General features: G+C 37.9%; 1 protein-coding gene across 1 annotated transcript in view; it reads right to left on the reverse strand.

Annotated features, from left to right (window-relative positions):
* Positions 1 to 283: 283 nt before the first annotated feature.
* The window catches only part of b3galt1b (UDP-Gal:betaGlcNAc beta 1,3-galactosyltransferase, polypeptide 1b), a 44,678-nt gene continuing 17,203 nt past the window's right edge, over positions 284 to 27,758 (reverse strand). The window contains exon 2 of the mRNA XM_044366875.1: positions 284 to 2,774. Coding sequence (XP_044222810.1) covers positions 1,553 to 2,539 — 987 coding nt within the window. The 5' untranslated portion in view covers positions 2,540 to 2,774 and the 3' untranslated portion in view covers positions 284 to 1,552. The remainder of the gene's footprint in view (positions 2,775 to 27,758) is intronic.

Genomic DNA, 27,758 nt, shown 5'->3' on the forward strand with positions numbered 1-27,758 from the left:
AACGTGCTGAGTCAGCAGCCATGAAGCTGGTAGAGATTCAGTGTCTCACTCAAGGACACTTTAGCATGGCAGAACATTGTTAGCATCAGGGCTTGAACCAAGGTCGTCTCGTTGAAACACTGTCCCTACACATTAGGTCATGCTACTTAGGTTCACATTTTTTTATGTCTGTCTTTAAGGGGACGTATCATGCACATTTCCAGGTCTATATTTATATTCCGGGGCTCTACTGGAATATCTTTGCGTGATTTATAGTTCAAAAGACTCCTTATTTATCTTATACTATATTTCAGCTCCTGTCTCTTTAAGGCTGCCCTTCCCGATGAGCCCATTTGTTGTGGTTGTGGGTCTGATTGAGCTGCCCCTCAGCTGACTTCTGGCAGCTCGAGAAGCAACATAAACAAATAGTAGTAGTACGATTTCACTTCTTTTTCTTGTTTTTTACTTGAGATGAAAAATTCACAAATACATCCAGCCGAGCCCAAATCTGATCTGACTTATGCAAGCAGACAACGTGAACCTTAACAACAAAGGCTACCAACAGACAGCTGTGTGTGGGCATGCCTGAACAATCTGACATCATCACAAGGAGGTGGGAAAGGTAACATTGCAACCAAAGCAAGCATTACCACGCAATTCACCATTCATTTTGGACCTGTGACTGTGTTTGACATAAACATTTGACATCATAACAGTATAAAACCATAATATGTCCCCTTAAAAACAATACTGACATACCCATATGTACATTGAAAAGGTTAATGGCCACTATAATTGATCCCTTTTTAAAGTGATTTCAACATCAGTGATGGAGGACAAAATCCACAGTCCTCATTTTGTGTAAAAGCGAATTCCACAATTCAGCTGATATGAGGCTTCAGCAGTCTAAGTTAGACATATAAAGTGTCTTCTTTCAAAGTTAAAATGTTTTAATATGGAGTTCCCTCTATGTGTTTCTATGGACAGTGTTTCCTTGCTGAGCCACAGCAGAGGAACAGTAACACAAAGCATGAATTTGGTAGTAAACTGAACATTTGTCTAAATCAGACCACTAAAACTCTATATCAGCTTTGATCAAGTTTGTGCATTTTCAAGCAGAACAACAGATTTTGTTCCCCATCTCTTATACTGAATTCGCTTTTAGGAAGGGATTGACAGGAGGAACAATTACGTAGATAAAAAACTCTTTCAATGTACATATGGGCATGGACTTGTGAACCTGTTAATGGTTGACACTGATTGACTTAATGCATGTTAAGTAATGTTCTGCTTAAGTTGGACCTGGAACAAAATGACTTTCAATAACAACACCACATTTTAATTATGCATGAGAATACGTGCTTTACAAGCCTCATGCATTCATTAACAACCATGAGGTGTAATCAGCAGAAATAGACATATAGATGGATGTCAATGAAAACATCTGTCATGAAATAGAGACTCACAGCAGCCCTCACTGTTTTTTTTACATTACTCAGTGTGTGACTGATGAAGTTTGAAAAGGAGAAAAAGGCAAAATAAAGTTGTTGTTTTTCACTGATCCACCTGTCCCCTAACATCTCAGGTGCTTCTTGCTGGACATGTCATTCCAAATGCGGTGCATCTCTTCAGGGGAAATCTGGTGGACGGTGATAACCCGTCTGTACCTGCAGAGACTGTAGGCCATTTTCCAGTGATTAAAACCACTGTTCTGATAAGGGTGTATACCCAGCTTACGCAAACACAGTCCCACATACACATCCTCCAGGTGCAACAGTCTTGTGTGTAATGAAGTCTTGAAGATTAGCTCAGCCACATCTGCTGAGAACACGTAGCCAGTGCCTGAACAGAAAGGTGGGTATTTACTGTCAGGATACAGGTCTCTGGACATGTACCACTTACTGCGCATGTCCCTTATAGGACCACCGTTTATCACATAGCCGGTGAAATATCTCCTTCTTGGCTTGGTGGTGGGCTTCAGGAGCTTGTAGATCAGATTGTCCATGTTGACAAAGATATCACTGTCTGTCTTCATGACATACTGTGCTTTAGGGCAGAAGGTAGCCACCCAGCGCATGCCCATCATGGTCTTGAGGGTGAGGTTGTGGTAAGAGTCAATGAAGTTCTCCACCACGATGTCATGGAAAATCTGGCTCTCCTGCTCTACCATCTGGTTCAGGACGGCATCCGTGTTCCTTCCCAACAGAAAGATGGTGAGGATGCGGATGTCGCTGAAGGTGCTCTCATCCCCCCAGGTCTCCCGGATGGCTTGCCGAGCATCAAACTCCTTGTGCGTGGTGCTGATGAGGATAACCAGAAAGGGAGTGACACTTTCGCATTTCTTCGGCTCATTGATGACAAATTCAAAGGCATGTGGGTTGAGGGGGCGGGTGTGGATGTTGGTGAAGGTGATGTTTTTGTGAGGTTTCACAGTCTTCCGTACAGGCAGAGACATCTGGCCAACATAAGTGGATGTTGGGCGAGATATACTCAAGTACCACAGAGCGCTCGCCCAGCAGACCACTGTCAACAGGTATAAACATGACACTTTCGAAGGCATTATGCTGCATTTAGGTGTATTTTGATGAGTTGGATCTTATAAGGCTTTCTTTCCATTAGCAATTTTTCACCCAGCGAGGCAGCATTAAGCTGCTCCAGCGTACAGTTTGACATTAATTGTCAGTAATGGATTACTTTAGAGAGAAGTGATGCTGTTTGCGTTTCAATGCAAAGCACTTAAAAATTGTATGGAAGTCCAATTTCTCTTGTTGACACTGCTGCTTCTCCATTTACATCTGAAAGAGAGAGAAGAGAAATGGAACCTTAGCAAAGACAAAAAAAAAAAATATATATATATATATATATATATACAGTCCCAGTCAAAAGTTTGGATACACTTTCTCATTCAAGTGAATGGGAAGGTGTATCCAAACATTTGACTTGTACTGTATAAGATGCTCACATTGTCCATTTAATTTTCTTTTTGCTTTCACATTCACTGACAAACAACACCAAACACTTAATGGTTATATGATCATATCACAAAGCAGATTTTGAAATGAGCCTGCAACATCTATCACTGACAATTTATTTTCTTTTACTGTAGCAGTAGTGAGGGGCCATCAATAACATCACTTTTCAATTACTTTGTTATTGTAAACTGAACTAAATGCTCATATGAATGAAGTAAAACTTTGTATCAGAACTTAATGCAAGACGTGACAACATTTTACAACATTCAATACATGATCCTAGTACACAGGCTGACATTTCGCAAGAGTGCAAATGGCCTTTAAAAAATTTAAACCAAAAGCAAAAAAAAAAGAAAAGGTTTACATGCTTTCTTGTTCTGTGGCTCAAAAGAGCTGTGGGGTTGGCAGCATTCTGCATGACAGCGTGATATGGTGGTACAAAGGGAACACAGTGCCATGATAAGCTTCTCCCCCGGGGTGCTTTTTCCCCCTGGTTTGTGCAATTTAATGTCTATTTTTTGAGCAGTCATTCTGCTGCGTGGACGCTGAAGTGGCATAAAGCCATTTGTTTGTGCTTTTTGCGCAGGTGGCATGTATATGTCGGCATGTGGAGCATGTATCTTGGCTTTTAAAGCTCTCAGTGACTTTTCTTTTCATTCGGGGGAAGGCAGATCATACAGCGCATTACACAGGAGAATGGCCATTACACAATGAAACTCTATTTCCATCTTCAAAGCTGGAGAGGACCAAAACCTAGTTTGAGCAGGCAAATGCAGCCATAATGACATGATTTGAATTCCATTTAACAATAGACTGCAATTACCTGCAGTCTATACCCATATTGTATACCAAGGTACTCTACTTAGACTGAAACACAGGCCATTAACATGAAAGGATACATGCATACTTTGAAAACAATGCCTTCTTCTTTGAAGAAAGTAATTTCTCACATGAATTAGTGCTGCACTTTTATGTCTGTAAAGTATGAGAAATATACCTTCTTATCTTGCACTCTGACTGCATCTACATTAACTTAAGTACAGTTTTGAGGTATTTGTACTTTATTTGAGTGTGCTACTTTATACTTCCACTCCACTACATTTCAGAGGGAAATACTGTACATTTATTCAACATCTTTAGTTACTTTTCAGATGAAGATTTGACACGATGGATAATATAACAAGCTTTTAAAATACAACACATTATTAAAGATGAAACCAGTGGTTTCCAATCTTTTTGGCTTTTGACGTCTTGAAAAAGCAGTGTGTAGTCGGGGTCACATTTCAGATGTCTATGAGTTGTCAACAGCTCCACCAAATAGTGATTTTTCCCTCTAAACTTCTCACATGATTTCACTTCAATAAATGTTCAAATGATGCAATATTTCACCAAAAATCAAAGATTAGAGAACAAGTCCAAAAACTGAAAACATATTTGTGTATCAGGACTTAGTTTTTTCTTCTTTCCTCTCCCATTAATCATCTCACAACCCCTCAGATTTATCTGGTGACCCTTTGGGGGGGCCCGACCCCTAGGTTGGAAACCACTGGACTAAACCAGTTAAATGTATATAAAGTAGTTGAAACTAGCTCCACCTCCAGCAGCTACAACAGTAACATGCTGCTTACACACTGATGCTTTAGTATTAATAATCTAATGATGTCATATATAATAATATATCAGTCAGAGGGATCAAACCACTACTATTACTTTAATACTTAAAGTACATTTTGCTGCTAACATGTATGTATTTTTACTTAAGTAGGATTTTTCATTCAGGACTTTCACTTGTAATGTCATTTTCTACATTGCTGCATTGGCACTTTTACTGAAGTAAATGATCTGAATACTTTTTCCACCACTGATACTGTTTATTTGTTGTACTGTAAACTCCAGAATACATTTCTGAGCAGGACATTATCAGTCTGAGTCTGTCTTTTGAAAGATGTTATTTCTCGGTTTATTTTGTAGTGAACCCTGTTCCCAAGAGTCTTTCAGTAAAACTCTAAAGTTAGAAGGATATGCTCACAATATCAGACTTCTCCTCTTGTGAAATTACTATAAGATCTCAAAGGATTCAGAGAAGCAAACAACAGTTCCCTTTAGCAATAGTTTATTCAGACACAGTAAAAGCACAGACTTGATATTTTCTAATAACCAGAGGAGGTGGGAGGGTCAGGTAGAGTGGAGATAGAATGACAGACCAAGCAATGAGTGTTTGTGCTGAGGTTAATAATGTAGTGAAAGACACAAACACACAAATAAACAAGCCACATACTATGTACACATGTTCAAATACACAATAACCAGAGCCAGCTGGTATCAAGCAGTCACATTATCACTTTGAAATCTCACTTTCCATGCTGAAGCAAAAATATTTATGAGACAGAAATGAGGCAATGTGACAGTTCATTTGGCTGCCAGTCTGTAAAACATGAACTCTAGTGGCTTTTCAAAACAAGCATTTCTAAACTTGTCTAGGTCTCTCATGTGCACACACACCACCAGATTAAACAGACTGCTCAATTTGTCCCTGTGACTGACATAGAAGAACATAAATTTTACAACTTCTGAACGTCTAACATTCACTTGTTTGGAATGAAATGAGGATGCTTTAACTGAAATGAGATTAATTACATAATGTCTTGTTGCTCCACTATCTGTGACAAGCGATGACTCATGTACTGACGCACCAGCCCAAACAAGTGGCCGAGGGAGAGCTCAGTACCGTGTTTTGACTGTCACACAATCAAACCAAATGTTAAATCACTAATCTGTGTGATGATTATAGTCATGATGATTGTGCATCATTCAGTGCTGTGATTTCCTGCATCACTTATATTTAACATCAGATATTTGCGTGTGTGTGTGTGTGTGTGTGTGTGTGTGTGTGTGTGTGTGTGTGTGTGTGTGTGTGTGTGTGTGTGTGTGTGAGACAGAGAGCTATAAATGGATTTCTTGCCATTGCGATTCAGGTGGAAGCATATATCAGTATTACTGTAAAACAGTAAGACAAGATTTGCTAAATCAAAACAACCCAATAATACTGGAGTTTAAAGTTTGCACAACCATCAACTGCTTGGAAAAATGCTATTTGCAGTACAGATGAATTTGGACTATCTAAGCCATCCATCAAACCCAAAATGTGCTCTCGAGACCACACTTTGTTCAACAGGTTATTAAGTGTACCTTACTATAAAATGGGCCTCATGCTTCTTAAGAGGCACTTGAAAGTGATTTAAAAAGATTTGTGGCATTCATTAATTTTCTATTTAAAATTACAGTGAAACTAAATTTTCTCTTAGGTACAAACCAAACTTACAAGTGGTCCTGTCATACAATTCATGAACAGTTGGGGAGAAACACTTGTTTGACTTGGAATAATAATGTCTTAAAGGGGATGTACCAGATCTATATTTGTATTCTGGGGCTCTACTGGAATATCTCTGCATGATTTACAGTTCAAATAACTCCTTATTTATCTTATACTGGCTCTTTTTGCAGCCCCTCAGTTCAGCCTCTGTCTGAAACAGGCTGTTTTAGCTCCTGTCTCTTAAAGGCCCCCCTCCCGATGAGCCCACTCTGTTCTGATTGGCCAGCTCTCAGAAACTGGCCCTTGGCAGACCTCTGGCAGCTCGGAGGTTACGTCAACACACAGAAGTAGTAAGATTTCACTACTTTTACTTGTTCTTTACTTGAAATGGAAACTTCTCTTAGACATCCGTATATGTTCGAGCCAGAATCCTATCCGAAATATATAAGAGTGGACAATACAAACAACACATGGAACAACCTTAGCAACAAAGACTACGGAACGGGGGCGTGTGTGAACAATCTGACATCATCATGAGGAGGAAGTAGAGGTAACATTGTAATTGAAGCGTTAGAGCAGGTTGAAACAGTGGCTTTTGACTTTCAGGGAGAATTTTTTCCATACGTTCACCTCAAGTTTTGGAACTTTGACCATGTTTAACACAGACATCGGCCATTATAACAGTATAAAAATAACAGAAAATCACAAAAAGCATTATGTCCCCTTTAATCTGAAGTTTAAATACAGTATGATACAGAAATCAACTAAGTTAAAATATAGCTAAAACAAACTTAATGCAAAATTCATATTCTGTTCATCATCATTATGGATTTCCAATTTACTGGAAAGTTTTTTTTAGATCGGATGATTTTTATTGACATATTTTGCCGCAACAACTTATACGTTTCAGTAGTTGCACGGAAACTTTCTCTCACTGACACTCTAACAGCTGCCTCAGGGTCTTTCTGCAGGCCCCTGTCCAGTAGTTCTGTTGCACCTGACAGAGTAATATCACCTACTGTAGCCTGTAATAGCCTATTCTCCTGAGAGAGAACTGAGAGAAGCTTAGGCATTCTCATACTAACAGCGTTTCTCTGCAGCTTTGGGAATCAGGCATTTAGGTGGACTCGTGGTGGTAAGAAAAATACGTTTTGAATAGATGTGTTATCATAGCTCTGTCTGTTATTTGTTTCATGGGTCTTGAAGATTCAGACACTGGCTGTCTGCATGTGTGGAAGCCTTGATGTGGCGGCTCTAGCTTTTGTTTACGTGACTGCAGCATGGAGCAGAGCCCGCAGGCAGTCAGCTAGACCTTTGCAGAGCTATTATTACAATCAGTCTGGATGTCACACTGAGAGTCAGTCATAAAATCTCCTGCTCTGTGTGACCAGATTGGGCTGGTGACTGGCAGAAAGGACAGTAAAATATAAAGCGGTCTATATTATACAGGGAGGAACAGGTGCACACAGTAGCACCTTCGAGTACTGGACTTTCAGGACATAAAACACACTACAGAAACACAAAGGAGGGAAATAAAACAAGGAAAATAATTAGCCTATAATAGCAACAGAGACCCAATTTATCATGATTTATTATATAGCAAGAGGTAAACTTGTATGGGGAGCACAGCACAAAGACAGCCATTCATCAAGACATGACACTTCTTTCTCCAGGCCTCTGGGTTGACTGTTTGGCGGGCTGGTTTATAAAAGGGCTATTACACTGTCCTCTGCACACAACAAAAATGTTTTGATTCATGGCCCCATGACCATCTATAGACAGGTCTCTAAAGTGTTTTTCCAATAACAACGTCTCTGAGCTAATAGATTGCCAGATTGAATTAACTGGTACATACAAAGCTAGAGTACTGGGGAGAGCCAAAAATTTAAATTGATTACCTCGGCTTTCATTTGACAGACCACTCATTGAATATTGTTGGTTATATTTTTAATAACACAGCACACTAATGGCAGAGATTTAGAGATAACATTAATTTTAATAATAGATGCTTTGCATTTCAATACCTTACGCACTCTGCATGAAGACAACGGTGTATCTCCACCTTGCTGTTTTACAGTTTGTCTCGATCGCTTTCTCACTATAACTGGCAGAATAAATTTCTTTCTTTGCACACAAACTGTTTTTTTTTCACTGGTTTATATTGGTAAATACATGGAAATTATTTTATTGTATTCTACGTTCTTTATCAGTTGCGTATTTTTAAAGTACATATACTTTTTCACTCAATTTCAGTTTATTTTACTACAGTATCTTGAGGAATTTGAAAATGTATACATGTGTTGTGTCTTTATATTGTGTTCATCATGTTAAGAGATTGCTCTAATGGAAAATCATAAGCGCCATTATTCATTGCAGTAACAGGTTTTTATGGTAGCGTTTTGAATTGATCTCACCAGTGTGTAATGGCAATTTTGTAGTGTAATGTGTATTTTATGGCTTTTGTGTGATGTCTGAAGGCAAACTTTGGATTAGATGTAAGATTACATGGTTTTGAATGGAGAGTTTGGTTTTGACGTTTGTGAAGATGAGTTTGCAGTTACGCATTCCTGTTTTAAGTTTTGGGAAATGGAGCATAATTTCAAGAAATATGTCTTGGTAATCCAGAAAACTGTAATATAAAGACCTCTGTTGCTTTATATTCAGTATGTTTATGTTCAGTAATATATGGATGGCATTATGAGGGTTAGATTATTCCTTTTTTTTGACTCCTCTCCTCGGAAACCTTACAATCGTGGCATGAAACAAGCCTATACATTGTATGTATTTTGTCACAGTAACAAATAATTGCATGATATATGAAACACTCATGACAGGACCACCTGATGGATCAGAGATCTGTGAAAAATGAAATGAAAACTGTAGTGCAGCAAGTGGTAAAGTCTTAAATCTCCCTGCCCAGCATCATGTTGCTCAAGTTTATAGCTGAGATTTTATCGACCTTGGAAAAAAAGATGGGTTTTTTTTGTTTTTTACAACATTTACTTGAACCTCTCTATATGCTATGAGTCATTTTTCTGGTACTCTATTAAGAAACATAAAACAAACAAAAAAGCAAAGTTGAAAAGACATTTTTTCAACTTTTGCACTACTGTAGATTTCTTAAATACAAGCTTGTAAAGCTTTTTCATCTCCTTGTCTGAATAAACGCCCTATTCCAGAAAGACTGCTATGTACTGTTAGATTTGTTGCTCTGGAAACACAGATGGCTTTAGTTTATCAACTGAGAATACACACATTTCCTCTAAATAATGTAGTCCATTTCTGTAAATATGAGCATCACCTCAGCAGCCTACTGTATATGCAACCGTTTCACATATTCTTTTACACCTATATTCTTATTTTCTGCTCATTTATTGTATCGTATATAGTGACATTTCTGCCTTTATGGATTTTTTATGTGCTGTGGCTATTATTCTTTGCTACTGTAATAGTCTATTTACCGTATTTTTTATTAAATTTCTGCAGTTTTTATTGCAAACTATCTTTTTCTGAAGGCTCTTTTTATTTCACAATGCATTTTCCTCACTGACCACTTCATTTTGTAGTAGCATCTCTCATCACAGCGTCAACAATACAAGAGCCACTTATCTGATTGGTTGTTGCTTTGGTCTGAATGAGAGAACAGACAATTTACACAAAATTGTACCAAAATATAAATTATAAACCATGAATACACAATCTAATTGTTATACTATATACTTTGTGTTTATTCATATGATTATTTCATAATGTCTTCTTTATTTAATAGTGAACACTTTGAGTTGTAGGGCTCTTATGCAATAGGGATTGTCTAATAATGTTCTGCATCATGGTGTCTCTGATTCTGCCGGGGGAGATGAGAGGTTTGAAATCAGATGAAGAATCAGATTCTTTATATTCCTACACACTCCTGTCTTTTTTATTGCTTCCTGGCTGAAACATTGGGGGAATATTGTCATTTACATATTTTATGCTTAGGGCTTAATCTAAATTGTGTTCTGCTATTATAGCAAGCCAAACACTGGAGGAAAATCTATACAGAGAATTAAATGAGTGAAGCTACATTAAGCTGAACGAAAACTTTTGATGGACTGAAAAACATAAAACTGGAATCACTGTTACTTTATTCCACAGAGAGCAGAAGTTTGCCAGTGCGTGAAGAAAATTAATATCAGTTAATAATTGATACTAAAACTGAATATATCTCCAAAACAGATATGTGTGAACTTCTCTCTATTACATAATTCCAGTAAATGCGGGATTGGTTTTATAATGGGCTATTTAAATTTCCTATTTCACTACTACTATGCTGAATTAGTGAAGTGTAACACAAAATAATTCTACACAGGCATCTTAGGAGTGACCAATCAGGTTTCATTATCAAACAAACACAGTTAAATCAACATAGAATGACAGTTCATATTCATATACAGTACTAGAAGGTCCTTGCACTGCTATTCAGTTCATTAATTGTCTCACTGACTGAGGGGGAGTTAAAATGTGAGAAACTAGAAAGAACTGACTGTTCATTAAACCCCTGCCCTGAACAAAGCTTAGCAGCCGAAAGGCCTGTCAAGCTTTGGATTTCTCTACACTCTGAAATGGCGTTATGGGGCTCAAACTATACTCAGCATTTTTAAGAGTTTGGAGGGTGTTTTTTTTTCAGTCTTTCCAAAACCACAAAAACACAAGAGCTCAAATGTCAAGAATGGATTTTATAGTGTGGCTTTCTGCTCAAATGTAAGATACATTCGTTAGCATGCCTGGCTACCTAGCTTATACTGCACTACCTATACCTACAAGGCCAACTGTATCACATTGTTGAACAAAATAATAGTCTACATCTTCATACATCTTTTTTCTTATCACACTGACATTACTAGGACTAATTAGCTATACACTACACTACATGTATCATCAACTGGTGAGGATGCTTGACTTGTTGTCTGGGAAATGTAGCTTTAGCCTCACTTTTGTAGGAGAACATATCAGGTATGTAATAGTCATCTGTTGCATATTCAAGACTAACAGGGTTCTTGTTTTAAAACAAGCCAGTTGGAGAGATTAAAAAGTCAGGTGGAGACAGCGGTTTCAACCAACACATAAAGTAATGTCTGATGCTAAAATTGACAGTCGCCAGCTAAAAATGAGAAGCCTGCTTTTATCTACCTTGGTTGGAAATTAATGATTCATTGTTTCAAAAATTGCTAAGAATTTAGATGGGCAAATCTGCTAGTTATCACTGTAAACTGTATATGTGCTATGTGAGAACGGAAAGCTTCACAGGCTCAGCAACAGTAATTATGGTGATGATGAATTTGTCATCATTCTAACAACCCTGCCTCTTAAATTACGTTTACTAATTTGCACAGCAAATACATTTACTTTTTTTTTATCAACATAATGAGGAAAACCTTTTCAAACTGACATCTGCCACCAATCCGTGCTTCCAGCTCCTTAACGATGATTAACAGTTTGTATAGTAAGATAAAGGCACTCAAAGCACTAAGGTACATGTAAGGAAAAGGTTCTTGCCTTGTTTAAATATTGCAAAAAGTCAAAAGCTACATGTCTGGATGTGTTTATGCTATTAACATTTAACCAAAACTCTCATCTTTCTCTGACCTTAGTGCTTTGTTGTCTATAAACCTAACCTAAAACCACATGTGGGATTCAGGAGGTAAACTCTGGTCTAAGGTGCTTTGTACGCTTTGTACGTCCACCTCCCTCCCCGAACACCTCATTATGAATTGTGTGTTGATACAAATAGATGCACTTCCCTCACTCAAAAAACATTGCCAGTGAACACAGTCCAAGCAGCAATTACATATACCTCAAAATGTATTTAACAAAACAAATTTTAAATGCAATTTATAGGTATTCTACACAATAAGTGTCACTAGACAGTTTGTTACACTATATTTTGAATAGGAGTTGATTTCTACTTCCAATATATTTAATTGTTCATTAACGTGATATAGTCCTCGAACAACCTCCAATCCTGTGGGACTGTACTTATTAACAAGGCAGAACATGAAGCTTTCGGAGGGATCCTACCTTCAGACACTTGCTGGTAAAACTGTTGTTGCTAATTTTAAGTCTGGGCACAGCAGAGGCTGTAAATAAATCATTAGCAGAGTCTGAAACAATAAGATTAATTTCCAGGTTTTACTTGGAGATGACAGGCAGGCGGTCGGTGCCAGAGGAGTAATAACAGTGACAGAGGAACTAGAGGAGGTATAAAGAGAGGAGTCAAAGATCCTGGGATATCAATGGTTACTGTGGGGACTTCTGCCTTTAGGTATTACAGCAAAATAGAGATGAGGCAGTGTGAGTTGGATGTTTTCAAAGGAGAGTTGGAAACGAACAAGAAACTGGCGTCTGGCTGGGACGATGCCAGCATTTTTTCTCCCTGAACAGATGCTGCCCAGTGCCCACAATTCTTTGTTCCCTTCTCCAAAGGCACCTGGTGTTGTATGCATACAGCATAAAAATGCTCACCTTGATGCCAGTAAAGGACATGTTATAGTAAAAAAAAAAAAAAACCCAGCTTCTTGCAAGTTTTAAGCCATCAACCACCCTCACTCAATTTTTGATGAGCTGCTTTGTAAACTTTGTAAACAATGATGAAACACAGAAAGCTACTTTTAAAGTTTGCATTATAAATTCAGGGCTCAGTTTGAAGCCTGTAAAGTATCGCAGGTGTCTCATTGTTATACACAACTGGCTTGATGGATATTTTATGCCTCAGCATTGAATAGTGACACTGAGAAAATGTCAAGAAATGTGAGAAATACAATTACTACAATGCATTACACTTAACCAATGCAATAGAAATATTATCAACAATAATGATACAGTTAATTAACATGCTTCCATTTAGAAAGCCTAATGAAACTGTACAATAATGGAGTCCTCTGTTCTCCATCAAACAGATCAAATGCTTTGTGAACTAATGTGTTGGCCTTTGTACAAGCCACTGAAAACAGCATGTGGATGATTTAACTATTCACAGGCAGCTAATGTAATGTTGTGATGGCCAATAACTTGAAATTAATTTGTAGCCACAGGACTAAATAATGAGCAATAAATAAATGTTGTGAATAAGACAGTAAATAATCTGATTGTAAAAATAATTTGTAATTTGTTTACTTGTAGAAAATTATACATACAATATTTTAAGCTGCTATAATCAACATTTTTTATTTTTTATTATCATTTTTAACATCATATTAATCATTTAACAATCTATCAAATGACTATGTGTGTGTGAAAGGGGTACTGTTTTGGTTCACTCTCTCTACTCTCATAGCAACATTTTCAGACGCAGCAGTCAAACTTATTTCGGCTGTGGACAAGTGGCCAAAAAAATCAGTTAATGCAGGTTCAAGAGTCATGTCAGCAATTATATTAACAGCTTTTTAATCTGAAACAATACTTCAAAGAAAAATATAACATCTTAATTAATAGTCTTCAAAATGTTAGCTAGTTTGTGTTGCGTCACATGCTGTATTCAGATGCAGATACATTTACAGTTTGTAGGTGAGGACTAGAGGGAAGACAAAGATGGTTAGTTCCTTGTGCTTCACACAAATAAAATTTGCACAAATTTGGTTTGAGTTCTGCTTTCACACCTTCATCTCACTACTATGCCTGAATAATTTTGATGCTCAGATTCCCACAATTGTCCATGAAACACCTCACAGCAAATTTCCTGCATATTTTGGAAAAAGCAACAGACAACCATAACTTTGCTAAAGAAATATAAATACAACCTTTTTTCTTGGGTATGTTGTTTTCCTTTGTATATTATTGAAATAGTGATAAAGGTAAAGTTTTTATGGTCATTAATGCTGTATAGTGCTGTTAATGATATAGAGTTGTAGTGTTTTTAGTGTACTGTATTTATATTGGCATTACAGATAGCTGGGTAGGTTTCTTAAAACATGTAGCGAAAATGTGTTTCTGTGTTTTCTATGTTGTAATACTGTACATACAAGATCCATATCAGGCATACTGTGAAAAACAAAAGTGACTCTTCCATAAAAGAAATGTGGTTGGTGGCTACTGTGCTCGACGTTATCCTGTGTGTTGACTTAAGTCCTGTCCTGTCTGTTTCTGTGTCTTGTCCCAATTAATATGATGTGAGCGTCTGTCATTACTGTGGCCAAGACACTAAATTAAACAGGACTTGACATTACACAGAACAGCAATTAAACTCCAAACCTCTGATCCCTTTCAAACTTTTCTGACTTTTCTGTCTCTCCAGCAGAAAAATAAAGAAATACAGATGAGCACGTCATCTCATCTTTTAGCCAATAATCTCAAGCCTCCAGAGTTTTACTTTTAAAATATTATTTTAAAAAAATATAATAAAATTTGCAGAGAAATCCATGCTGTCTGTTTGAAGCCCATTAGATAATATGTGTACAGTTGTGATGACAGTTACTTTGTTAATTATTCCTTAGAGGTTGCTCCATGACATACCTGGTAATAAGTGTACAAGGGTCTGTGGTGCTAGAGGAAATGCTGTGACATGTCAAACAGATTTAATAGATTTATGGCTTGAACTCCATCAAACTCGAGTAATAAGTGAACACCTGATGAGGTTAGAGACGACAGAGTATAAATAATGAGCACTGCACTGTACATGACTGACTGGTCTGTTCTAGAGCAACCTAAACAAAACAATTATAGATGCTGTTGTAGATACAGTATGTCCAAGAAAACATCCTGTGAAAGGCCATAAATAGCTTTCAGATGAAACTGAGATTTTCATTGATTGCTTTGTTTAGCAAGGGACAGTGTGTCCATAGTAAATCTGAAACTATTTACCTATAACTGTCCACTGTCTGAATGCTGTACTGTCTGAATAGTTAGAGTTTGGCCAATTAAAGCATAATACTGGCAATATTTTCTTCAATAAATCCCATGAAAAGACCAAAACCAACAATGACATGATTCTATTGCTTGTGTAGCTAAAGCCTGATGTACATAATGGATGGCCCGATCAAGATTTTATGGCCCTTTAATATTGGGTATCTGTCGAGTCTATACAGAGTATGATCCAATATGTACCTATATTTACATAGCAGCATAAAGATATACAATGCTGATTAAATATGTATCTGGTACATTGAAATGAAAAATTGGGCTCACTGATGAAGTTTCTTCCCTCACAAATGATCTTTGGCTGTATGCTCATAAGAGATAAAAGATTAAATAATAGCAGCTTAGAGCATCCATATATTTTTCCAATCAGGGTGTCAGAACTCAGAATCACTCACACTAGTGCGCCCAAATAATTCTTCACATTTCCACACTTACACTAATTTTCACTGTCTTATGTGAGAAATACTCAGACTATAGAGCCGCAGGTGCTGTCATAATGGAGAGCAGTACACAGCAGGCTGAGGTGGACAAAACACAGTAGAGTGCAAAGAAATGATCATAATTTAATCTAGTTTATTTGCCGATAATGATCCAAAAGTACCAACCAATCCTTAGGATCAGCGGGGAGCATCTCTGCCTGATATAGATTATTACTCTATGCCACATAGCTCCATTTGGCCCCAAAACAATAAAAAAACACATCAATCAGCCACTCTTTTGTGCTAGGTGACATATTCCTTCATTACCATGCACTGCAGTTTATTTTGAGCCAATACCACATTCACTGTCCGGGGGCCATAAATACTATAGAACACAATTTTGTATTAATCTATGCTGAAGATAACTAATGCACTAACTACTGTTTTAGTTTTAGTTACATTTACAATAAACTACAGTGCTCATCTCTATCAGGAAAATAGTTTTCATGTTACATATTTACATATTTGTGACCTGTTTCCAAAGATTCAGAGGGAAACAATTGGGTTGGGGATGAATGCCACAGACAGCGTAGGAAAAGTATTGTATTGAGAGAACTTCTAACACATGGTTTGGTCTTGTTATGGGATTTGTTGACAAGAAGAAAAATATACAATAACAATGTGCAGCAAAGTATACAAGGAAGCAGAGAGTATGGCTAAATTAAAGATAACGATATGTATGCAATTTATTCCAAACAAGATTATAGTAAATACACTGCATTTATATAATGCCGTTCTAGTCTTCCAACCACTCACCGCGCTTTACACTACATGTGGACATTCACCCATTCACACACACATTCATACACTGATGGCAGTGGCTGCCATGCAAGGTGCCCAAGGACACTTGGACACTTCAGTGGACGACCAGCTCTACCTCTAACCACAGTCGCCCCCTTATGTATTTACTCCAAGCTGTAAATAATGAAAATAACAACACAGGTAAGGATTTACAAAGTTTCTAGCTAGAGGTTATTATGCAGAAGATTATCTTACACAAAATGCCAACTGCACATATAAGTTCTCAAATGTCAAGCAAGCACAACTTTGAGTGATGTGTCCAATGTTACAGAGAGTGCCCTGAATATTTAGCATTAGTGCACAGCCAGGGAATAAATTGGGTGAGGGCTATCTGGGCATTGGCACATACATACTGTAGGTTCCCAGACATCATCAGGCACAACTAAACCTTGACATATCCAGTAAAATTATTCAATGATTTTTTTCTACTGTGGAAACAAAAATGTACTGCATTTTTACAGCACTAACCATCAGGACCATATTCATACATTCTGGGTTTTTAAATGAAGGAGGAGTAGATATCATTTTAAGGATTTTAACGAGGTAATTATTATTATTATAGAGTATTTTTATATGTCTTAAAATATGTCTGGGAAGGATCTTTAAATTATATTCATTAAGCCTTTAGAGGAGGAAATTTTGTCCTCTGCATTTGACCAAATCCTATTCCTGTTTTGAAGCCGTTTTGAGGCACATTTTAGAAAAAAAAACATGAAAATACATGACTTCAGTGTATTCATTAGTCATGTACTTGTGGGTCAAGTGTTCTCTTATATATTGTTGCGACTTGTTTGATTAAAATGATTAAATAAGGCAATTCGTGTTTAGTTTAAACAGTATATCAAAGAAGTTTTACAAAATGTACTATTTGCAATATTTACAGTGAATATGAAAAGTTATGGGAAAACTGGTAATGGTAATTATTCGAAATTACTATGGACATTATACTGAACAAACCTCATTTTGAGCTACAGGCAAGTTTCAGCATCTTTGGCTGACTTTGCTAATCGGTGTTTCTGCTTTAAAGCACATTTCTAAGACTGCATTATCACATGATAACCTAATTGAAAAGATTATTGAAGGGAATCTTATTTCTACCCAATATATATCTAACAATACTGTGAGTCACACAGCCAAACAACAGGATTTAAAAAAAACATGATCATTACTCTGCTGCTGAAAATATTTTCAGACAAGAGTTATGAAACTAGTGACGGGATGTATTCCACTTTTTACAGACAAATTGAAAACAAAGGTTCACTTTTTACTGTATACTGTATCCTGAAAAAGCATTACCTCCTTCTTCCTGGGTGATGAAGGAGCACAATAGGAGGCTGTATTTTTGTGTGTTATAAAAAGGAGACAGGCCTGATCACATGTCGTCAGTTGTGCAGAGTTGGGTAGAAATGCAACGACTTAATGAGAGGATGTTTGCTATGGAGCCTCTCCAGCCAACCGTGTCACATCACAGAGCAGCCAGGTAGTCATTAGAGGGACAGATGGTGCCACGGCTGATTGGTCTCTCCACTGACCTATTTGAAAGTGTTTTTCCTCATCATGCCTCTCTTCAGAAGTGGTGAGCAATGTAGGAAATAGTGAGGTCCCAATAAAGACAGAAATGACTTTGATAATCTGCAGGAGGTCTATTGCAGCTGTGATGTGTGGGAGCCTCTAAGGGGCTCAATGGGCTTGTGAATTACTCATGACTTAACGTGCAAAACATGTCTTCTTATTACATGAAGCGATATAGCCAACTGTCACTTTGCCATCTCAAAATGTTCCTTTTGCACAAAAATCATCTGCAAGCCAGCCACGAGATGGATTACATGCAAAATGAAAACGTCAAAGCTGGATTGAATGAGCAAGTAAAGATGATTTTATGTAAGTCTGTGCTCTGAAAGAGGATGTGCAGAATGAAATATCAAATGCAGAGAAGAGGCAGGCTGCTTCAATATCTGAGCAGCTATCATTTCCAGAGATCCCCATTATCTCCTTAACAACCAGACTTTAAAAAGTGGAGAAAGTATCAAACCACAAGTCTCTCTTGATGAATTTTCAGTTCTGAATTAGAAATAACCCAGTAACCAGGAGAGGAACAAACACGAATTTCATGTTGCAAGTCTCATGTTGTTTCCTATTGAGGTTGCGACATTTCAGAACGGGATGAAACAGGATGCAGCAACCACGGCAAGAGTAATGAAGGCGAGATGGAGAAGAGATAAAGTATCGGTCACTTCTATGGTGGCTGTCATAGCACATCTGGCATCAAAAGACACAGCAAAGTGTGTCTAGGAGCCTTTCTCCTAAAGCAAAGAATGATCTTCCCAGATGGTGAATAAAAAAAATGAAGAAATCTATAATTTTAACTGTCTGCCATAAAACCCACAAAAACAACATCTTGTGAAGGGCAAACAAAGTCTTGCAGTACATGACAAACAGCCAAATTAGTCATGGGTGTTCTTTTTTAGAAAGTCTGTGAGATATATTTTCAGTTTTGGTGAATTTATGTAAAACTCACAGCTCATTTTTAAGTTATCCAGCAAGATCTGTGTCTGCCAAAGCAACACACAGTTCAATTTTAACAACTCTGCAATTGTAATGTCTGTAACCTCAAGGCGGTTCCATGTTCATTCTGTAACAGAAATGAGCAACTGTAGTTGAAACAGAGGCTTGATTGCATTTCTGCAATTGTGAATTTCTTGTCACGGCTAAGCTCACTTTTCTCTTGTTGTTTTATATATGCAATATGATGCTTTAACAATGCTTCATGCATGCCTGTAGTCAAAAATGAATATTCACATTTGAGTATTACCGAGCTGAATCAGTTTTGCTACATTTCTCCTGAGGTTGTTGTTGTTGTTGTGTTATTAGCTGACTGCAGACCAGGTCTCTAGTAGAACATAGTTTTGTGTATTGGCTTTAGCAATGTTTTCTGTGCTGAATTTGGTGTATGCTTGTGGGGAGTGAGGAGGTCAGGGCCTAGAAACCAGATATTAACTCTGTATTCATGTAATCTAATCTTTCCTAAGCAAATTGACTGACTGAGCTATTCTAACTCTTCAACTACAACTCTACAATTTCAAGTAGGGCTGCAATGAACGATGAGCTTCTTTATCAATTAATCTGTAGATTATTTTCTCTATTACTTGTTTGATCTATAAAACATCCATTACTGTTTCCCAGAGCCTTAGGTAGTGTCCTCAAGTATCTTGTTTTGTCCCGAAACAACAGTCCACAATCCGAAGATATTCAGGTAACAATCACACAAAAGATATCATAGGCTGGAGCTGGACAAAATTGCTCTAAATGCTTAATTATCAAAATAGTTGGTTAAATTTATTTTCTGTTGATCGACAAATCGTCTGAATAGTTTGTGATAGAGATGTTGAGCTAGTTAAAAAAGATATTTCCTCAAAGTAAGTATGAGACTGTCTGTGTCTGTTGGTGTTATAATGTGTACTCACCAGAGACAAAATAATCTTGTCATGCAGCCAGTGATGACCTCAGGACACCTCATGGCAGAATTAGCCAGTTATTGCAACATGATTAACATTTTAATTCAGTGGTGTTGCTCTGCGCATGTGGTACTGAGGAACAAATTTATGCAAGCAGTTTGTAACCTGAGCTCTACCCCCCCCCCCCCCCCCCGCCCAAAAAAAGCCTGAGTCCGAATAAAAATGAGTATTCTGGAAGTACAAACCCCCCTTAATAAACCACAAGTGTAGCAGCAGAGTAATAAGAGTAAAAGAAAGAAGGTGGGCTCTGTGCTGGGGGCTGCTGTGGAGCCCCTAGAGTTGGTTGGTTGTTGGATGTTGCACAAGTTGCTCAACATAATGGACAACACCACACACCCCCTACACAACCTTCTGGTCAGACAGGAAGAGTGTCTTCAGTCAGAGGATCCTTCAGCTCCACTGCAATAAGGTCCATTACAGAAGGTAATTTCTGCCCACCGCAACAGCCATCTACAATGACTATGCTCTGTGCCGAGAGGAGAGACTCCTCCACTGAGTGGCAATGCACAATGGATATTTAGCATTTAATTTGCGATGCACAATGGACATCTTACATTTAATTTGCACATTAATAGCAATATCTTGCCTTAACGTTTAACGGTGAAAGAGTCAAGTTATAATGGCCATGCTGTACATCTGCATGAATATGACTGGACGTTACAGCTGGCAGCCAAAAAGTTGATGAATGAGCCACTTATGTAGATAATGGAAGCGCAACTTCAAGTCTCTCTCTGAACTAATGCAATCCTCCATACTCTTTAATGTTTTTAAACTTTCGCTTGTTAGCGAAACTGCTCCATCGCAACAGATGCAGCAATATAGAGGCTAAAGCTTTATCTTCAGCACAGCAATTCCAGGGTCAAACAATTTCATTTTACCTGACCTAAAAGATTCCTCCCTCTAGCATGTGTTTGCTATTTCGTTTTAAATCTGGAGGCTAAATGCACAGTATTGCATTTGTACTCCATACAGCTACTCTGAGAATCTGCAGGTTATTTGTCCAGATGGCCACTGAAATGCTGAGCGATCTGTATAGTCTTTGCTCTGGTGGCAAAATGGACAGTATGCTGTTCCACTGTGTATGAAATGGATGCCCCGCCACCCAAGCGGTCATAAAGGAGAATCAGCTACAGATCATCACCTTTGGAGTTGGCAGTGATTTCCTCAAAAAGATTTCACGAGGCAGATGTTTTCTGACATGGAGGGTGAACCCAAGCTGTCCAGTTGAAACTCATCTGGCACACAAATATGTTGTTAGATCCAAACATAGACGATTATGTGTTCACATTGATTAAAATGCTGATAATAGTGTGCATTTACAGCATCAATATAATGTCATGCACAGCTTTTAGGCTTTTAACAACATAGTTAATGATAAAGGTCACAAGTATAGCAGATAGTGTTCCTTGTCTGGCTGATTGTAAATCGTTTTATATGTTGACCACTGGGAACAGTAAAAGCAAAAGGTAATTTACTTAGTTGACTGTAAAAATTGGTATACCAAACATGATCCTAATGAGATTCTCATCTCCAGGTTAATAGGGGTCTGTGAAAGTGTGGTTTATGAAGCCAGGCACTGATGTATCGATAGGGTAAAAGCAGCTGTGGGACCTGTACATGTGACAGGAAGTAATTAAGCTTCCATTACACACGGTCGCTCATCTTTGCACACCACTAAAGCGCTCCAAAGATTTTCCTCTTGTACCCTCCCATTTCACGGTCACAGTACTGTAAATAGCCGAGCATGACCCTCCTGTCACCGCAGCCTTTCCCTTCTCTAGTAATATCGGCATTAATGATGAATCATTATGCCAGGGGAATCTGGCGTTTTCGTCTCATTATCTGACAAGCTGCAGCTCCCCCATCAACCCCAAAGACACCTCTGTCTGACTCCTCTAATCCCCCTCCCCTTGTTCAGCCCCGTGGCAACGTGAAGAGGATCACTAAGCCTTCTTATGAAGCACTTCACTGTGACACATGTTGTTGACCACAGTTACACCTGCGATGTGATGCACTTGTGTTAGACAACGGAACAGAAAAGAATTGTGAATGCAAAGTGAAAGACACATGTTTATTTTGTGACACTGCTATGTCTCTGTGTGTACCCCTAAAAAAGGTTCTCTTCGATTCACCGCCTTTCCTCTCCCTCACTCCCAAAGCTCTGTCATGAAATATGCATTCACATTCAATATGTTGGGATCCAGAGTCAACACGCAGAACCAAAGGAATAACCTGTTTTCTTTGCCAATCCCAGAAGTAAAACCTGCTTCTTCTCGCTTCTGGCAACCTTTTCATCAGCACAGCTCTCTTTATAATTTATGACACAAGTTAAAGCTGTGAGGTAAACACAATTACAGCTGGCCTCTGTGAGTCAGTCTGCTACTGGCTCAGACCTTTTGTCTCCATTGATCATCAAATGATGAAGGAAAATGGGACTCTTGATGATATGTATCCAGCTTTCCCTGTTACTGTTCTCAGAATTAAATTAAATGAATGAATGCAATTCTGATTAATTAAAGTAAATGACTGAATCAGAACTTGCTCAGCATGCATATTTTTTCATGGTGTATCATAACATAGTCAGTGTTATAATCTTAATGAGCAACTTGGCTGTGTGTTTCTGCAAGCATGAAGCAAAGAGGCAGCAGAGCCAGGATTGGAAGCAGGGCACGGTGAGAGAAACATACAGCTGTAAGGCTCCTATTACAGATACAGGATACAGAACGCTAACAGGAGACAAGTGTCCCTAGAGAAACTCTAAAGTCCAAAAAAGTTTTGCCTGCTCTGAAACAGCCTGTCAGTGCCATGTGAGGTGAAAAAGATCCAAACAATTTGGAAAATAAATGGTTCCAGTGTGAATCAGCGTATGAGAGCAAAACTCTTACTTTGGACTGCAATGGAAGATTTTTCAGTGTTCATCCAAAACAACTATTAGCTGCAAAACATAAAGGCACTCAAATTGCTAGGCCGAATTTCCTGCATGTACTCAGTCAAGACAAAAATAAAGACGTACCCAGAAGCCTTATTGATAATGATTTTCAGATTACACCTCTTGGCCATGTGTCCACATAGCACCCCTGCAGAGACAAGAATATAATTGACATCCAACATTCAAACTAATTCACACCGACATTCTGACAAGTGGCATATTCATAGTCATGAAGGAGATATGATTTTAGACTTCTATGACAAACAGTACATATCCTCCATCATGAAAAGAAACACAGAAAGCGACACAATTTAAAGTAAAATCAATTCTATCATTATTGTCTGTGATGCAGTGACAAAGTGATTTATGTCCACATCATCAGAGAAAAAGCTTGCACCATCTGAAGTGTTCAGTGTATTCAATTCAATGGGCACAGTAGCCTAAGATGATGAATGAAAAGAAAAGTGAAGGAAGACAGTAAATGTTGCACCAAATCCATGTGTTCAATTCTATTTTCTTTCACCCAAAACATCAAGGTACAAATTGTATACAAAGCTTTGGCCTCAAATTGAAAGTGACAAAACCTTTAAATAGATCTTGGTGATTCTTGTGCTCCTTGCTTATATTTTCATCCTTGTCGATGTACATAAACCTTCTGCTGCTGCTATTTGGTACTTTTGCCTGTTAGGGAATGTTATTATGCTTTAGGTCAAAAGTGTGTATGCAGTAATAATATATGCTTCCACTGAGCCATTTTGGCTGGGAGCCTCAGTCTGCTAAGTGGTGTGCAAATAGAGAAAGTAAATTACCATAATACCATGTTTCTGTGGTAAAAGGCATCAAGGACATGGAAACACACAGCAAAAATAAAAATTCTCGTGTGCTGAGCCAACAGCCAATTCCAAATGCTATTCACATGAAATTGTGTGAAAGGTCTTCAAGGATATGACCTCTGGATGTCCTTTATGATGACTGCACACTTTGACCTGCTGCCACATAAAGAGGCAAAAGCAATTTCCTGTATAGTTTCAATTGTGATTGAGCTGCATTCAGTGACAAATACCTGTGAAAGTAAAGGTTGGCAATATGGCAAAAATATCATAAAACGATTTTTTTCACGATCCACAATTTTATCATGATTCTTTTTCATGTTTTTAAGACTATTTTGTAAGTCACTGAACAGCAGTCAAGATTCAAGATTCAAAAAACATTATTGTCTATCACAAATTTTGTCTTAGGTTAGGGGCTCATAAACAACATAAAAACATACATCCATGAAAGACTCACATAAAATTACATTAAAACACAAACAATTCCTTGAATAAATAAGAGCAGGTGTGCAAAGATGCATTAAAAAGTAGTGACAGTCTATTTGGCCTTGTTTAAAATGGATATTGCAGTGGGAAACCAAACTAACATTACAACAAAACTAATTTAACAGCTGAAAAGCAAACAGTTGATGTTGTGTACAAGTGTTAGTATATTGTTTCATATAACAAGCAGGATGTGCACCGTTAAAAAAAGGTACCAACATAGCACACCACAGCTGACATCATGCTGGATTGCAGCATGACAGAAGTTAGTATTAACAGTTAGCAATTGAGCTAACTGCTAAACGGTGGGGTTTACCTGCAGACCTAGTTTAACATGATGTGCAGTAGGTGAGCCTCCTAGCCGGCCACTGAAACTGCTGTAGATTTCACAAACACGCTTCCAAGCATCAAATCTGTGAGCTAACTAGTGAGCTGCCGACGTGACGATGCTCAGCATCAACAGTTCAACAGTTTTGGCTCCTGATGTGAACCATGCAAATAGTTTGCTCTGCTGTGAGCTTGTTTTTATCCAAAATCCTTGTCACTGGAGGTCATTTCTCCAGCAGATTGGAGACGTGGTACAAGGTGCTCACCATGTTGGTGCTGTTATCCATTAACCTCCTGCTAGCAGACTGCACTCCGTCATGGAGCTGAACAGATACAATGTGCACTGTAGCACGATACTGAGTGAGTGAGCCTCACGGTCAATGCATGAGAGTTAGCAGCTCTGCCTTACAATTAATATGAAGCTAAAGCTCCTGCTAAGCTAAGCTAAACTTGGATGATTTTAATGCAATTTTAATGTTTTCTGTAGGCTTATGACAAAAAACTACAAAGCTATGACTTTCCTATCAGCCTCAGCTGTAGTTCATGTTTATTGCTAATTAAGAAATGCTGGCGTGCTGAAATGCTTAGCTAAGATGTGTTAGCATTTAGCTCCAGGCACCATGTGTCTTAACACAGCATCACAGCCTTGCTTGCATGACTGTGGACTCTTCTGGTTAAACCTTTGGGCAGAGCCAGGTAAGCTGTTTCCCACTGTTTCCTGTCTTTAAGCTAAGCTAAGTTACGCTAAGCCAAGCTACAGTAACAGTCTCCTCGCTGTAGCTTCATATTTAATAGATGGACGTCAAACTCTCAGCAAGAAAACAAATAAGCACACTTCCCATAAACTATTCCTCTTATGTGCACACTTATTCCATATAAACACATCTTTGAGATTTCCATATGTGAAAGGTTAAAAAAAAATCTGGATGTGATGAGTATTTGACTTGACAGAGAAAATCTATATCCATCACAGCAGCGTAAAGAAAGTCTCATACTCTTCAAAAGGGAGAGGCTATAGAACAACTGCCAAGAGGAATAACATGCAGAACACAACAACAGCCTGCCATTCATCAAATGCCAATGCTTCATGTTCAGAGAAATGTGGTTTTATGTAGGCTAAGGATTGAAAGACCATGCTGCTGGCTTGTGTAGATTGAAGAAAGAGGAAGTAACAGACACACCACTGTGCTCTCGTTTGTTCCAGACAATCAAGATAAAAAAATCTATATGAAAGTTACGCAGGTTTCAAAATATAATTATTCACCAATGTACTGTCTTTTCCTTTTCAACAGTCTGTGTGGACAGCTTTTGCTCCTCTGCGTGGCGTTCTGTTACTTGTTCTGTAGAATTGAAACATTTTACAGTTTTATAGGCTACACTTGAGAAAATAAATCTACATCTCCTATATTAAAATAAGCTTTACTATCAAGATACAGAGCAGTATTTTTTGCCAAAGCAAAGAGTAACAATGATTACTGCATGTGAACGATCGCTCTAACAATGAAAATTACATCAAAATACTGAAATACAACAAAAATATTAAGAAAACATAATTCATTCATGTAAACAATTCATGTAAACTTGAGAATCTGCCTCCGAGTATCCAACTCCAACTATTACTCAGAGAGGAAAGATAGTGTGTCAAACTAGCAGCTAGATGTGTTGTATCTCGTCACAATCACAGAGGGAACGAATAATTGAACAGAACAGAGAAAACAGTAGGTTTCTATGCCTGTTATAAATTATTAGTCATGTTTATTTGGATTGTGTGCAGGGTAAAAGGACGTGCAGCTCTGTTTCCATCTCTGCTTGAGAACAGAGTCAAAACAGTGTGTCCTCCTGAGGAGACCACTCTGCTTGTTTCCATGTTCAGCCTGTGCTGAATGGATTGTTCTCAATTCAGGGTCAGCCAGAAAGACCAAGCAAGCGGACATCATGTACTTCTGTTTGTGATAAATCATATTTCTAATTTAGTTTTCGTCAATTTTTGTGGTATTGTAGTTTTGCAGTGGTTGGAGTTTCTGTTACTGCTTTTAAGGTGAGTGTAGAGTTTGATGGATACAAATATAAAACCTCTAATATTGAATATAAGTGGGTTTAGACCTTTTTCAGCCCTGGATGGATTGTTGAGAGTAGGGCTGCAATTATTTTTATAATCGATTACTATTTCCATTTTTTTTCTTGATTAATTGATTAGTTGTTTGGTCCAGAAAATATCAGAAGATGTCTTGTTTTGTCTTGACCAACAGTCCACAACCCACAGACATTTTGTGTACTATCACCAAAGAAACCAGGAAATATTCATGTATAAGAATCTGGAATCAGAGAATTTGGACATGTCTTTCTTAAAAAATTACTCAAAATGATTAATTGATTATCAAAATAGTTACTCATTCATTTATTGACTGATTTATTTACTCATTTAAACAATTGTTTTTCTGACATCTAACTAGTTCTACTGAACTCTGTCAAAGCCATTCTTACACACACTGTTGCGATCCTATGAAGTACCAGGTAGTTATCATGCCTTAACAGCCAATTTGTCCACATGGCCAACCTGCGGCCCAAAAAGTATTTTCCCCCATTGACCACCGTAACAGAAGATGTCTGCTCACCTCGAACTGCAAACAAAGTAAATGATTACTCTTTGTATTTTGAACTTTCAAGTCATTAAGATTGAATATTTGTAAAACTCTCCTAGAGCCAAGGGAAGCTATTTTTAGATGTGTGACGTCATCATCAATGTAAAGTTTATGTGGAAAAACACCAATGCGCATGTGCATTGGGACGCACAATGGGTTGCTGAAGCAAACCTGAAAGCTAGAAAACTTTTTAGGCTTATGCAGTGGGCGAGCCATTTTTACATCCTACCTTTACTATTAATGGTGCTCTAAATGAAGTCCGTCTGTAGAGTATTTTGCCAGTTAGCATAGTACAATATAAATGAGACAAACCAACAATGGGACGATACATCACTTTGTCCTCCATTGGCAATATTCCACTCAGTTGGTATTCTGCTGCTTATTTGTCTTCAGTAATTTAGAGCTGTGTTATATAGATTAAATCAAAAGAGGCAAATTGAATTACAAATATATATCGAACCCAAAGGTCCTAAAGGTATGCGTCCTTTAGCCAAGGCTCCCAGAGAGTTTGGATGGGTAAATCACTTGCCTATTCAGTACAGAGTATGAGCTTCGCCATTAGCGACCGTAGAGACCTTAGGATTGTGTGTTATGTT

Source organism: Thunnus albacares, chromosome 11 (assembly GCF_914725855.1).
Source record: "Thunnus albacares chromosome 11, fThuAlb1.1, whole genome shotgun sequence".
NCBI lineage: Eukaryota > Metazoa > Chordata > Actinopteri > Scombriformes > Scombridae > Thunnus > Thunnus albacares.